This window comes from Sus scrofa, chromosome 6, assembly GCF_000003025.6.
Source record: "Sus scrofa isolate TJ Tabasco breed Duroc chromosome 6, Sscrofa11.1, whole genome shotgun sequence".
NCBI lineage: Eukaryota > Metazoa > Chordata > Mammalia > Artiodactyla > Suidae > Sus > Sus scrofa.
The window spans coordinates 59,959,289-59,974,760 of NC_010448.4; the positions used below are offsets into that span (position 1 = coordinate 59,959,289).

At 45.9% G+C, this 15,472-nt stretch overlaps 1 protein-coding gene across 3 annotated transcripts in view; it reads left to right on the top strand.

Moving 5' to 3' along the window:
- Positions 1 to 14,841, top strand: part of NLRP9 (NLR family pyrin domain containing 9) — a 32,812-nt gene extending 17,971 nt beyond the window's left edge. For 2 of the 3 annotated variants that reach the window (XM_005664855.3, XM_013998807.2), the window contains exons 5-10: positions 1,053 to 1,220; positions 5,201 to 5,371; positions 9,809 to 9,979; positions 12,514 to 12,684; positions 13,131 to 13,301; positions 14,436 to 14,841. In XM_005664855.3, coding sequence (XP_005664912.1) covers positions 1,053 to 1,220; positions 5,201 to 5,371; positions 9,809 to 9,979; positions 12,514 to 12,684; positions 13,131 to 13,301; positions 14,436 to 14,568 — 985 coding nt within the window. In that variant the 3' untranslated portion in view covers positions 14,569 to 14,841. The remainder of the gene's footprint in view (positions 1 to 1,052; positions 1,221 to 5,200; positions 5,372 to 9,808; positions 9,980 to 12,513; positions 12,685 to 13,130; positions 13,302 to 14,435) is intronic. The other variant, XM_005664858.3, reaches the window with a different exon arrangement.

Genomic DNA, 15,472 nt, shown 5'->3' on the forward strand with positions numbered 1-15,472 from the left:
ATGTATAAATAGATAAAGTACACATATCCTATGCATAGAATATGCATTATTTAAAAAAGCCAAAGCCAGCCTCCATTGATCACATTCCAGGCACTGCAATACACTGGGATTTCTTAACCATCACAACCCTATCTATTTTTTTCATTATATAGTTTCACGGACGTATACTCGGCTTATGACATGTTAATTTCCGCCGTACAGCAAAGCGATTCCGTTATGCATATAGAAACATCCAGTCTTTTTCAGGTTCTTTTCCCATGTAGGAACGCACAGAACACGACCTCGTGTACTTGTTTCAGGATGAAATGCCACCGTGAAGCTAATTTGCCCAACCTTGCCAAACAGCCAGGAGAAAAGCAAATACTAGAATCCAGTTTTCTCCGTCTCACGAACCTGAGTCTTTAACCATGACGTATATTGTCTCCCTCCGCCACCTTTTTGTTTTTTATTTGGTCTGTACCTGTAGCACGTACAAATTCCAGGGCCAGGGACTGAAGCCAGGTCACAGTAGTGACAATGCTGGATGCTCAACCCACTGAGCCACCAGGGAACTCCTGTCTCCTTTTTATTTATCTTAGTTTTGATTTGAACTTTTTAACATTATTGTCTCTTCAAAAAAAATCTTAGCTTTTAAACAGACCTGGATCCTTTCCTTGGGGAATACGTTTTACTTGGCATATCAACTCAAGCATGTGTGTCTCTGCTGTATGCGAGGCACTGGGCCAGACGCAAGTTGACAAGGAGGCATGCACAGGGTGTCCATTTCTCTCCTCAGGGTGCTTAGAATTTAATGTGGGGTACGTGTGGGTCCTTCTCTTACATCTGTGGTGGTATGTAGAAGTGGAAGGGCTAGGCAGGAAACAGCAGGCATCCAAGCGTTGGAGTTACTGGTGCCTACAGTTCCTAGAGAGAGAGAATTGGTAGTCAAGGTAACCAGAGCAGAACCAGTACTGGGAGCCTAAGTGTGGAAAGCAGGAAGAATTGTGTGGGGGGATCTTGCTTGGTGCTGGGACCTCGCTGTGTGAGTTGCCCTAATTCCTCCTCTCTTGTAGGTATAATTTTGCATCGGACATTGCAAGTAGCCTCGACTTCTTTAAGGTCGTCCTGCATAATCCTCACATGAAATACCTGAACCTGTACGGCACCAGCCTCTCCTGTATGGATGTCAGACAGCTGTGTGAGGCGCTGAGACACCCGATGTGCAGCATAGAATCACTGGTGTAAGTCTCTGGGTTGTCCCCATGCGTTCCCCCCCGCCCCAAGGTGGACATTGCAGTTGGAATATGCCCTTCTTCTTTCCTGTCTTTGTCTCTTACGTATTCAGTCACTTTGATCTCAGTGTCAGAACTCCTAGGAAGATGAGAATGCATGGATTCGAAAGGGAAACGCCTCTTCTCAGAGGATTGGACTGTTTTCCCCTCTTTGGTACTCACTTCAGTTCTCTCTCATGGACACCTCATCTGATTCTCCTTGGTTCTGCTCTCCACCAACCGCCCCAAAACCGTATCTCGAAATTTCTTTTCCCTGAAGGTAATAGAAACTTAGGATGAGAATGCATGTGCGTGATCCCAGGTATGAGCCTGGCATCTAGCAGGTGACCGTGTTGAGGCTGGAGGGAAAGTAATGTGCCCCACGAAGTTTCTTCCTCTTGAAAATTATCTGGATGCCCCTCCCATCATGGGGTGATGGCTAAACAGGCTCAATCCATTTTTCAGCAGGAAGAACAAAGTAGAAACACACAAAAATAGTACTCAACCAAAACGACTTCTGAAACCCACCAGGAGAATGTGTCCTTCTCTGCCTCAGTTCACTGTCGTCTTTGCAGCAGTCATTGCAGATGTGATTGATGGGTGTCATCCCCATCAAGATGCATCAGGAGGGAGAAGCAGGGTCCATGCATGAGAATGTTTGAGGATACAGGCTTGCTCTTTGCCATCTTTATCGTTGGAGTTGTTTCTGTATCATAACAATTCTTTCCTTCCGCTCAGGGGGAGCTGACACAATTCCTTAGGATTTGCCCTATTTCAGAGTATGCCATTTGCATAGAGTTTTCTATATGACATGTTAGCATAAGGCTGGCGGAGCAGATGCAGGCAACCAGGAGTCATTTGTGGATATTTCACAGGTGGGCACTTGCTTCTTTGGGGCGGACCAGCTGTGCTCGTCTCTTGACTTTGGTATCATTGGGAGTGGGAGGAACAAAGAGTCGGGCTCTCTCCAGCCCAGGGCTCTCGACAGGGGACAGCACGGTCCTCTGTTAGGAGCTGTCCATGTCTGGAGACATTTCTGATGTTGTGATTGCATGGGGAGGGTGCTCTAGCAACTAGTGAGTGGGGACCAGAGATGCTGCCCAACATCCTGCATGCACAGGAACATCCCCCAGCCATTGTCCAGCTCCAAATGTCAAGAGTGCTGAGGCTCAGGAAACTGCTTGACCCCTTGAGAAGGTCTCTTTTTTTTTACATCTTTAAAACTTTTAAAATAATTTTATTATTTTTCTAATCATTTATGTGTATATATATATTTCTATTGTACAGCATGGTGATCCAGTTACATGTATACATTCTTTTTTCTCACATTACATGTTCCATCATAAGTGACTAGACAGAGTTCCCAGTGCTACACAGCAGGATCCGTTGCTAATCCATCCCAAAGGCAACATTCTGCATTTATTTACCCCAAGCTCCCAGTCCTTCCCACTCCCTCCCCTCCCGCCTTAGCAACCACAAGTCTACTCTCCAAGTCTGTGATTTTCTTTTTTGTCATGTGGTACTGGTACCAAAACAGACAGACAGACCAATGGAACAGAATAGAGAGCCCAGAAATAAACCCAGACACCTTTGGTCAATTAATCTTTGACAAAGGAGGCAAGAATATAAAATGGGAAAAAGACCATCTTTTCTGCAATTTTATTTATTTAATTTAAAAAAAAATTATAGTTGATTTACAATGTTGTGCCAATTTCTGCTGTATAGCAAATGGACCCAGTCTACTAACTACTTAGTTCCCTGTGTATACAGTAAGACTCACTGCTTATCCATTTTAAACATTATAGTTTGCATCTACCAACCCCAAACTCCCCATCCATCCCACTCCTTCCCCCTTGGCAACCACAGGTCTGTTCTCTATGTCTGTGAGTCTGTTTCTATTCTGTAGATAGGTTCATTTGTGCCATATTTTAGATTCCACATATAAGTGTTATCATATGGTATTTGCCCTTCTCTTTCTGACTTACCTAACTTAGTATGAGAATCTCTAGTTGCATCCAAGTGGCTGAAAATGGCATTATTTCATTCTTTTTTAGGGCCGAGTAGTATTCCATTGTCTATATGTACCACATCTTTTTTTTTTCTCTATTTAGGGCCACATCTATGCCATATGGAAGTTCCCAGGCTAGGGGTCCAATCAGAGCTGCAGCTGCCAGTCTATGCCACAGCAACCCCAATGCAGGATCTGAGCTGCGTCTGTGATCAACAGCACAGCTCATGGCAATGCTGGATCCTTAACCCACTGATCAAGGCCAGGGATCGAATCCACCTCCTCATGGATCCTAGTTGGGTCTGTTTACTGCTGAGCCACAACAGGAACATCACAGTCTTCTTAATCTATTCATCTATTCTTTTTTGTCTTTTTTTGCCATTTCTAGGGCCACTCCTGCGGCATATGGAGATTCCCAGGCTAGGGGTCTAATCAGAGCTGTAGCCACCAGCCTACGCCAGAGCCACAGCAACACAGGATCCGAGCCATGTCTGCGACCTACACCACAGCTCACGGCAACGCTGGATCCTTCACCCACTGAGCAAGGCCAGGGATCGAACCCGCAACCTCATGGCTTCTAGTCGGATTCGTTAACCGCTGAGCCACGACAGGAACTCCAATCTAGTCATCTATTGACGGACATTTAGGTAGTTTCCAAATCCTGGCTATTGTGAATAGTGCTGCAGTGAACATAGGGGTGCATGTATTTTTTTCAGTGAAGTTTTGTCTGGATATATGCTCAAGAGTGGGATGGCTGGGTCATATGGTAGTTCTCTATTGAGTTTTATGAGGACCTGCCTTTCTGTTTTCCATTGTGGTTGTACCAATTTACATTCCTGCTATCAGTATAGGAGGGTTCCCTTTTCTCCACACCCTCTGCAGCATTTGTTATTTGCAGACTTATTAATAATGGCCATTCTGAGTGATGTGAGGTGGTACCTTATTGAAGTTTTGATTTGCATTTCCCTAATAATTACTGATGTTGAGCACTTTTTCATGTGCCTGTTGGCTGTCTGTATGTCTTCTGTGGAGAAATGTCTATGTAGCTCTTCTGCCCATTTTTTGATTGGGTTGTTTGTTTTTGTGTTGTTGAGTTTTATGTATATTTTGGAGATTAAGCCCTTGTTGGTTGCATCATTTGCAAAGATTTTCTCCCATTCTGTGGTTTGCCTTTTCATTTTTTAAAAATGGCTTCGTGGAGTTCCCATCATGGCGCAGTGGTTAACGAATCCAACGAGGAACCCTGAGGTTGTAGGTTTGATCCCTGGCCTCGCTCAGTGGGTTAAGGATCCAGCGTTGCCGTGAGCTGTGGTGTAGGTTGCAGACGTGGCTCGGATCTGGTGCTGCTATGGCTGTGGCGTAGGCCAGCGGCTATAGCTCCGATTCGACCCCTAGCCTGGGAAGCTCCATATGCCACAGGTGCAGCCCTAAAAATACAAAAAAAAAAAGCTTCCTTTGCTATGCCCCATGAAATGGTCTTGAAGCTGTATCCAGTCTCAGACCAGTGTTTCTCCACCTCCGAATTACTGATAATCTAATGACTGGATTCACTGAGTCCTAAACTTTCTTTGCTGTGGAAGATCATCCACAGCATCATAGGCTGTTGAGCAGCATCCCTGGCTTCCACCCACTAGGTACCAGTAGCACCCGTCTCCCAGGCGACAGCCAGCAGTGTCTCTAAATCCTGACAAAGGTACCCTCGAGGTAAAAACTTGCCCCCTGTTGAGATGCACCTGCTCAGAGGTCTTCCTCATTTCAGTGAAGAGCAGTAAGGGATTGAGGAGGAGAGTCAGATAACCACACCTGTGCCTTTAAGAAGTCCAGGATATAGATGCTGAATTGGCAGGTGCAGGATTTGAAGCTGCGATGTGGTCCAGGGCCGGGTGTGCCCACACCACCCAGAGCATTGGGTCATGTCCCACCCCATGTGTCTCCTGAGTAGGCTGGGAAAGTGTGACATCACAGAGGACTCTTGCGAAGACCTCGCCTCTGTCCTCGTCCACAACAAGAAGCTGAGGCTTGTCTCCTTGGTAGACAATGCCCTGAAAGACCAAGGAGTGATGGTGCTGTGTGAGGCCCTGAAGAACCCGGACTGCGCGCTGGAGACACTGCTGTGAGTCGGTCTAGGGGAGGCGCGCTCTGGGGGAGGCGGCAGGAGGGTGCCTGTGGGGCCCCTCCACAGACAGGGCCATTGAATGCTCACTGGGAGAGGCTGCAGAACCTGGAAACTATGGACAGACCTGAGCTGCCCCTTCATCAGTTGTTGCTCCGTTAGTTGTTGTTTGAGCAAAATAGAGCAAATGCCAATGGTTGCCCCACAAGGGGAGCTGTGAGGTTGAACTCAAGAGATGCGAGTCTAGCCCTCGGGTGCCTGGCATTAATTTGGAGCCCAATAAGTCTTGGTTATTGGGAAGAAGGGTGATATCTCTGCAGGTATAGTGGGGGCTGGGGAGGAGGAGAGTACAAATACTTGAGAAAAATGTCTTCATTGATTACTTAGAGGTGCAGGGCTTCTCATGTTCTGGGTCATCTCTGGAACGCCCCCCCCTCCCCCAATGTCCGCATCTCTTTCTTGGTGCTAATATATGAGGTGAAATGCTTCCTCTATTGGGGGCAACAGAAGGGAATCTCTTTTTGTTCAATGAGGCCACAGGAGAAACAGTGTTAAATTAAAAAAAAATGGTTTAAGGCAGGGGACAGGTGCAAGGACCCCCAGGTCTATGGAAGTGAATAAGTAGTTCAGACACAAAGCTTTGGTGTATGTGCATGCACAGGTGTGCATGAATATATAGATATATGTATCACACACACATACAAGTGGAAATTGTAATAGAAGAAGGCTAGACTATTATTACAAGATGAATTTTTAGACTGTAAAAGAAAATCAACACAAAAATAAATTGCAAAGGAGTTTTCTTGTGGCTCAGCAGGTTAAGGATCTGGTGCTATCGCCACTGTGGCATGGATTCCACACTCGGCCCAGGAACTTCTGCATACCACAGGTGCCGCCAAAAAGAAAAAGTAAACAAAGAAATTGCAGGAACATTCAACATGAAAACCAAACTATTAAAAGTAAGGGAAAAACTCTAAACTAATAAAGGTTAGACCAAAAAATCTTTGGAGGTACAAAAGAAATGACACGTGGGAAGATGGAAGGATTTGGCTATTAAACAATTGCTGATAATATACAAGAAATAGAATTAAGGTGTATTCGATAAGTGGTCATTTAAATGGGCTATATGTATCTAAGAGCTCTTTAAATTACAACATTTAACTTTGTTTTAAAACTTGAATCTTTATTCCTTGAAAATGAAAGACTCTTCTTGTGATTGCCAGTGGGGAGAAGGGAAGGAGTGGGGTGGACAGGGAGTTTGGGGTTGGTAGCTGCAAACTATTACATTTAGAATGGATAAGTAATGAGGTCCTACTATATAGCACAGGGAATTATATCCAATCTCTTGGGATATAACGTGATGGATGATGGCATGATAAAAATAGGACTTCCCATCATGGCTCAGAGGAAACAAAGCTTACTGCATCCATGAAGACACAGTTCAATCCCTGGCCTTTCTCAGTGGGTTAAGGATCTGGTGTTGCTGTGAGCCATGGTGTAGGTCACAGATGTGGCTTGGATCCTGCGTTGCTGTGTCTGTGGCATAGGCTGGCAGCTGTAGCTCTGATTGGACCCTTAGCCTGGGAGCCTCCACATGCCGTGGGTGCAGCCCTAAAAAGACAAAAAAAAAAATGTGTGTGTGTAACTGGATTACTATACTCTAGAGCAGAAATGGACACAACACTGCAAATAACTATACTCTAATAAAAAATTAAAAAATAAAAAGCACATGCATCTTGGTAAAGCATAAAAAATGCAAGAAAGTCACTAGCAATTTTAAAATAAAAAATGTTCAACCCATTTTTTAACTTTTTATTTTGAATTAAAGTTGCAGAAAAGTTGCAAAAGTTCACCAAACTGTCTTATATTCCTTACACTGAAAAAATGTTCAACCCATTTTTATTTTTTTTCTTTTTAGGCCCACACTGGCAGCATATGGAAGTTCCTGGCCTAGGAGTTGAATCGGAGCTGTAGTTGTGGGTCCATGACACAACCATATCTGAGCCACGTCTGTGACCTACAGCACAGCTCATGGCAATGCTGGATCCTTAACCCACAGAGCAAGGCCAGGGATTGAACCCGCATTGGTACTAGTTGGGTTTGTTACTGCTGAGCTGCATCAGAGACACCTCACCTTATTTTTTTTCTTTTTTTTTTTTTTAAGGGCCGTACCTGTGGCGTATGGAAGTTCCCAAGCTAGGGGTTGAATTGGAGCTATAGCTGCCAGCTTACACCATAGCCACAGGAATGCTGGATCCTTAACTCACTGAGCAAGGCTAGGGATCAAACCTGCAACCTCATGGATAGTAGTTGGGTTTGTTACTGCTGAGCTGCAGTGGGAACTCCCCCCAGCCCATCTTTAATAGTTAATATCTTTAGTATTAAATGTTTAATACCCTTTGAAATAAATGGGTAAATTTAAAAAATATATTCCACCTAGCCATGGTTCTTCTGCAAAATGGGCAAATTTATAGTGTGACTGAAAGCATTAAGTTTTTTTGCAAAGTGAGTTGGCTAAGAAGTGAAGAAACATATGAAAGTCTTAATAATAAACCTCAGAACTTCAATTTTTTTATGGCCACACCCATGGTGTGCAGAAGTTCCTGAGCCAGGGATCGAATCCAGGCCACAGCTGCAGCACCACCAGATCCTTAACTTGCTTCCCTGGGCTGGGGATTGAACCTGCACTGCCACAGAGATAATGCCAGATCCTTAACCTGCTGTGTCACAGAAGGACCTCCAGAACTTCAAAAAAATTTTGATGCAAGGTATGGATTCCATATTACGAAAATGGCAGAAGGTACAAAAATGCAAAGAGAAATATTCAGGGAATGTATAATTGTAGAGTCGTGGAACGACTGGAGATTGTATTATGCAACTGTTAAATTCATGATTTTTTTTTTAAATATTGGAAAAACTTACTTCCTCAAAAAAAAAAAAGTATGAATTGGTGGCCTACTGTCTGATTTCAAAAATTCCAAAACTGGAATGGAAGACCCATCAACGCGGGTAGTGTTGCTAATGAAACATGTGGGCATCTCTCCTCATCCGATGCCCAGAAGGGATCAAGCAGGTCAGGGCAGGGGAGCTGCGTGGTGATGGCGACTGGACAGTGTCTGCCCCACCCAGGCTGGGTTTCAGATTCCATCCGTCTGTTATTTTCCATGTGACCACCTGCTGTGCAATTCTGATTCTTGCCTTGTCTGTGCCAAACGTTTGGATTCCACGTGAAACGCCAGCGAAACCAGCTACAGACAGGCGTCATACTGAGACATGCAATCCCGGGTGCAACTTGTATCTTCAGCGTCCCCTTCGTTCCAAATTTCCCAGCAGTAAACAGACAAGAATGCTTAACCACAAAATTTAAAAAATTTTTTTTGGTCTTTTTTTTGTCTTTTTAGGGCGATACCTGCGACATATGGAGGTTCCCAGGCTAGGGGTCCAATCGGAGCTGTACCTGCTGGCCTGCGCCAGAGCCACAGCAAGGAGGGATCCGAGCCATGTCTGCAACCTATACCAGAGCTCACAGCAACACTGGATCTTTAACCCACTGAGCAAGGCCAGGGATTGAACTCACGTCCTCATGGATGCTAGTCGGGTTCGCTAACCACTGGGCTATGATGGGAAATCAAAAAAAAAAGTTTTTTTATTAGAGTTGATATACAATGTTGTGCAAATTTCTGCTGGACAGCAAAGCGACCCAGTCACAGATACATGTGTGTGTGTGTGTGTGTGTGTGTGTGTGTATGTATATACGTATTATTTTCCTCATGATCTTCCATCCTGTTTTATCTCCACAAAATTTTTAAAATAACATTTTATTTATTTATTTATTTATTGTTGTTGTTGTTGTTATTATTGTTGCTATTTCTTGGGCCGCTCCCACGGCATATGGAGGTTCCCAGGCTAGGGGTTGAATCGGAGCTGTAGCTGCCAGCCTACGCCAGAGCCACAGCAACGCGGGATCCAAGCCGCGTCTGCAACCTACACCACAGCTCACGGCAACGCCGGATCGTTAACCCACTGAGCAAGGGCAGGGATCGAACCCGCAACCTCATGGTTCCTAGTCGGATTCGTTAACCACTGCGCCACAACGGGAACTCCTAAAATAACATTTTAAAAGAAAAGTGAAGGAAAATGCAGTGCAATCGGGTGTGGTCCAGCTATGACAGAGGATAAGCACCCTGTGTCACGGAGAGGGTGTGGTTTTCCAAGGTCATCCAGCTGGTGGGGATCCTCCTTGGAAATGGAGCCCAAGATTCCACTCTCCAGCTGGAGACCCTCCCATCCACCTCCTTCTGTGTCTACACACCTGCTACAGTTTCATCCTCATGTTTTTTAAGTGAGTCCAGGGTATGAGCACATTTGTACCTGTAGTTTCACGCTACTGTGACGCTCTAGGGAGAATGCACAGATGGGGCGTATGTGTCTTTGCAGGTTGATGCATTCTTGCCTCACCTCTGTGGCCTGTGACCACATCTCCCAAGCCCTCCTGTGCAACAGCTCCCTGACCCTTCTTGATTTGGGGTTAACGTACCTAGAAGACGATGGTGTGAAATCCCTCTGTCAAGTATTGAAACACCCAGACTGCAGCTTACAGCACTTGTGGTAGGTCTGGCTATGATTGGCTTGAAGGTTGGGGTTTCCTTGTCGGTTTTGGGCATTCTGAGAAAGGTGCAAGAAGGAGGAGAAAAGCATGGCATCCTCTGGAAAAAAGCAAGGCTAACTGTTTAACTGCCCCCCCCCCACCCCTGATACTTCTGGGCATGTCCAGGGGCTCACTGACAGGTGTGTGTCCTGACTCCAGGGCTTGTCAGGACCTGGTAGGACGTGCTACTCTGGAGGGGGTCTCTGTCCTTGGAAAGACCAGACATGGAGCCCTGGGTGTCCTGGACTAGCTGTGTGACCTCAGGCGGGTTCCTCACCTCTCCCCTCAAAGGAGAGGTGGAGCACAAGGATAATTTTATTTCCCACCTCAAAGGGTGGGGGCAACCAGTGCAAATAAGGCACATGAAGTCCTGTTATCGATGGTGGGTCCCTGAGAGGCACACGGGAACGACAGACATAGCATGAGGGTCCTTCATTCCTCCTGCTGGGTAGATAGGTGAAATGGCAAATGAAACACTCCATTGCCTGTTTCCATGGGGTGTCAGGTACACCCAGGTATATGTTATCCAAAGTGGGGTCTGGCTGCTCACCACTCAAGCCAGTACTCGAGAGGCAAGGTTGGCGGAAAGGAAAGTTTACTTTATTCAGGCAGCTGGCAAGCAGGGGGAAGGTGAACTCATGTCCAAAGGCCAATTTCTCCTGTCAGTCTGGGGGGCAAGAGCTTCTTAAGAGGGGAGTTTCAGGGACTTACAGGGGAAGGGGAGGGGCCTACAGGTAGAAACAGCACAGTCAGCTTGAAATTGGTCATGTGGTGACCTGGCCTGTGTCATCTCGATTGTTTTAAGCACAGGTAGTTTTCAGTTCCAGGGTTGGCTTTTTTCCCCCTTTTCCTCGAGGCTTGTTCTTGGAATTATGGCAGCTGACGTCACAGCTACGGTCTGGTCACCACGTAGTTGACTTCTTTCACCTGGTGGGGTTTAAGTAATCAGAAAACAGCTCAAAAGATAGGGCTCAGAGTAAAATCTTAGCCCTTGAAGAGGAACTGAAGGTCCTTGACTTTGTTTAATGACTAAAGGATGACTATTTGCCCTGTTTCACTGTTGTCTTTGCTTCTGCATTTTCTCACTTCTCTGGTTAGATTTATTCCTTCCCCCGCCCCTTTTTAGGGCCACATCTGCAGCATATGGAAGTTCCCAGGCTAGGGGTTGAATTGGAGCTGCAGCTGCTGGCCTACACCACAGCCACAGCAACACTGGATCTGACATCTGTGACCTATACCACAGCTTGTGGCAACACCAGATCCTTAATCCACTGAGGGAGGCCAGGGATTGAATCCACATCCTCATGGATACTGGTTGGGTTCTTAACTTGCTGAGCTACACTGGGAATCCCCAAATTTGTTCTTAGAATAAAGTTCTTCTACAGACAAAAGGCAGGTGGAGGACAGGGGGGCAGGGGAAGGACCATAGGTCCTGGTCTGTTTCACATACACATGAATACAGGTGCAGGTGCACACATGTGCGTGCGAGGCCAAGTACGTGTGCATATGTGTATCTATCATGGTCTCTCCATCGGCACTCATGAGATTTTGTCCTAGATTGTTTTTTCTGTGGAGGGGGGCTGTCCCGTGCCTTGTAGGATGTTCAGCAGCATCCTTGGCTTCTAACCTAGATGGTGGTAGCACCCTCTCCCCCAGGGTAGCAAACCAAAATATGTCTCTGGGCATGGCCCAGTGTCTTCTCAGGATGGGGAGCAAAAATATTCCCACTGGATGACACAGATAGCCATCTGTACACTATATACCTGTTACACATATGTATCATACGTGTATGTGCGGATATAAGCATGCAGATATACACATCAGACCTAGGCATACATGCATGTATGTGTGTGTGTGTGTATATATATATATATATATATATAAATACATACATGCATATGATAGTGAATGACAAGTATGATGGGGAATCACGATCTTGGAGGCAGCAGATAGATAGGACATACATGAAATATTCAGGGATGTCCTCACTGAAAGGTGACATTTGTGCAGAGACTTGGAGGAAGGAAGGGGACAGCCCCGCTGATACTCGGACAAGGAGCATTACAACCAGCAAGAGCAGAGGCCCTGGGGGGAGGGACCACGCAGGGCAGGTGAACTGCAGGGAGCCCGGGATGCTGACGTGGAGGCCCTGAGGCCACTTCCATCCCCACCACCACCATCCTCTCAGGAGCCCTTAGGTGTTCCCCCCTCCCCACCCCCCACACTTCTTTTTCATTTTGAAGAGTTTTATCGAAGTATAGTTGATGACGATGTTGGGATAACTTCTGCTGCACCGCAAAGTGATTCAGTCATACCTGTACGCGTAGCAATTCTCTTTCAGAGTCTTTCCCCACGTCGGTCACAGATGATGGGTTGGAGGTCCCTGTGCTGTACCCTAGCAGGTCTCCCTTTGCAGGCATAAGTCGAAGTCAGCTCAGCCATGAAAGACTGGACCTCTTAATCGTACCTTCTGTTGATGTGCATTTTTCTCCAGGTTGATGGGTTGTTACCTTACTTCCATTTGCTGTGCAGACTTGGCTGCTGTTCTCACTCAAAATGAAAAACTGAAGACCCTGAAGCTCGGCAGCAATAAACTCTATGATGCTGGTGCCAAACAGTTGTGTGAGGCTTTGAAGCATCCTCACTGTAAACTCGAGAATCTTGGGTGAGTGTCCCCTGATGATGGGAAAGCTCATCCCTGTCAAGAATGGGAAAATCCAGAGGGTTAGAGGGATGACGGGAAACAAGTGTAAAAGCAAGCGGAATAATCAGACGGGTAAAATGCCGTCCGTGGAGCCAGGGTTTGCTCACGTTTGGCGGGCTGACACCTGGGATGGGGGCCTTCTTTGCTGTCGTGGGAAAGTGAGCTGTCCTGTGTGTGGTAGGATGTTTAGCTCTATCTCTGGCCTCTCTCCACCCACGGGATGCCGGTAGCACACCCCACATGCATTAAAGATCCCCAGACATTGTTGGCTGCTCCTCAGGGGACTCAATGGCTCCTCAGTTGAGACCCACTCGTCCAGACTCTAAAGTGGCCTCGCAGAGGTGTGGGATTGGCGTCTCGCGGGGTGTCTCCCAGCCCACCTAAGGCAGGTGCATTTCCTGTTGCAGGTTGGAAATGTGTGATCTCACCAGTGCCTGCTGTGAGGACCTGGCCTCGGCACTCACCATCTGCAGGTCGCTGAGAACCTTGAACCTGGAATGGATTAAATTGGACCTTGATGGGGCAGTGCTGCTGTGTGATGCCTTAACCCACCCGGAATGTGGTCTGCAGAGACTGGGGTGAGTGAATGCAATGATCGGGTGAATGACCTCAGAGTGAGGTTAGTCTGCCATTGGTTTGCCCGACCTCAGCACAGACAGCGTTTGGGCTGTGGAGTTCTTTGGGGGGCTGTGGGGGGGCTGTCCCGTGCATTGCATGATGGTGGGCAGCCTCTCTGCACTCGACTCACATGCTCCATTCCTGAACCCCCTTCTTCCTGTCACGATGATCAAGAGGGAAACTTCAGAGGTGCTGAGGCTCTAGATTTTCATTGTTCTCACCACTAAAAGAGAATTTTTGTGATCCAATAGAGGTGTTAGCGAACACTTTGCAGTACGTGAATATATCAAATCAATGCACTGAACACCTTAAAATTATACAAAGTTGTATGTCAATATATCTCAATAAAATTTTAATTGGCTTTTGAAAAGAATGCCTGTCATATCTAGTCCCTGAAATTTTTAAAAGGCTCCTGACCTTGTCAAATGTTCCTGGAGAGGCAAACATGACTGCTTTCCTAGAAACCTATTTACACAAAACTATCGAAGCTGTTTACATGCAACTATTTAAAATATTTGCATGAAGCTCTTTAAGCTATTTTCATGAAACTAGCTACAGCATCAACATGAAACTACTTAAAATATTTACACGCAACTATTTAAACTCTTGATACGAAACTAAACTATTCACTCCAAACTAACTACACTATGACACAAAAGTATCATTTACAGGAAGGTATCATTTACCTGAAACTATTTACTAAAGACGCAATCCCGGTTTATAGCTGGGAGGGGTTCCATGAAAGACGGAGCACAGTCTTGACCCAGAAGTAATTTCCTGAAGCGTGGCCGCAGCTAATATTGTTTGGAATGTTATGTTTGCGTTTCGAGCACATGCGGTTGACATCCATAGAGTGAATATTTGAATGCCTTCCACGTGCCAGGACCCCGATAACGTGCAGAGGATGAGCAGAATGATCCTCTCCCCTCTGCCGCACGTTCCTGGTCTAGAGGACTGATGTGTGTGTTCTCCACCCCGACGACACGATGCTCCCTGTTAGTTCTAGAAGTGCGTGCAGGGGGGAGTAGCCCCTGGGGTGTAGAGAGGCCAACAATCGTGTAGTCAAGGAACCTTTCTTCCTCCCATTTTTCCAGCCTGAACAAATGTTCCTATGATGAGGAAATTCAGGTGCTGCTGACAGAGGCGGGAAAAAACAACCCCCACCTGACCGTGTCACACAACCTGTGGACTGATGAGCATGGGAAGATCCGTGGGATTACTATCTAAGGGGGACACCCTGAAGGAATCTCCTCCCAAAGACTGCGGCTCAGTCGCCGTGGGCATCTCTCCCGATGCAAATTCCACGGCATGGCCACGGAGGCGGTGGCTTCTGAGCCGTTCCTTCACCGTAAGCCACAGGATGAGGAGGGAACGTGCCTCGCCATATACGGTCTATAGTTGCCTAACTCCTCTACCCCCACCTTTAAAGTCCCCATCCTGCCTTGCAGTGTTGAGAACACATATATTAAATGGATAAACACTGTGGCAAGTACGACTTTATTTTGCTAATGGATGTCTTGGAATTTAGGAGGTTGGGTTTGAAGGAACCAAGAACCTCTGCCGCTTCTGGCACACGACCACTGCTCGATAGTGTCCACAGGTTTTACTATGCATTTATGACACCTTAGAGCCCATCCAGACCTTTCATTTTCAGTTTTTCCAAATTTAATTTGGATCAGTTTTCTCATGTAGTAAAAAAAACAAAACAAAACTATTTCTAGATCTTTCCTTAGGCTTCATATATGCCACTCCAGTGCTTTTTTTTTTTTTTAATTCAGTGTTTTTTTCAAATGTATCTACATAGTTTGAATTCAATGTTTTCTTTTTCAAATATACATAAATACCTCACTGTCATAACTAAACACCGCTTGGTTCTCTATTACCTTCACAATAAGTTATTAATGCCTTACTGCACTAACATAGATTGAATTTTTTTAAAATTGGAGTATAGTTGACTAAAAATATTGTGTTAGTTTCAGGTGTACAGCAAAGTGAATCAGTTATACATACACACATATCCATTCCTCTGCAGAGTCTTTTCCCACATAGGCTATTATGGAATATTGAGTGGATTTCCCTGTACTATACAGATTCTTGCTGGTTATCTGTTTTATATGTAGCAGTGCGTATG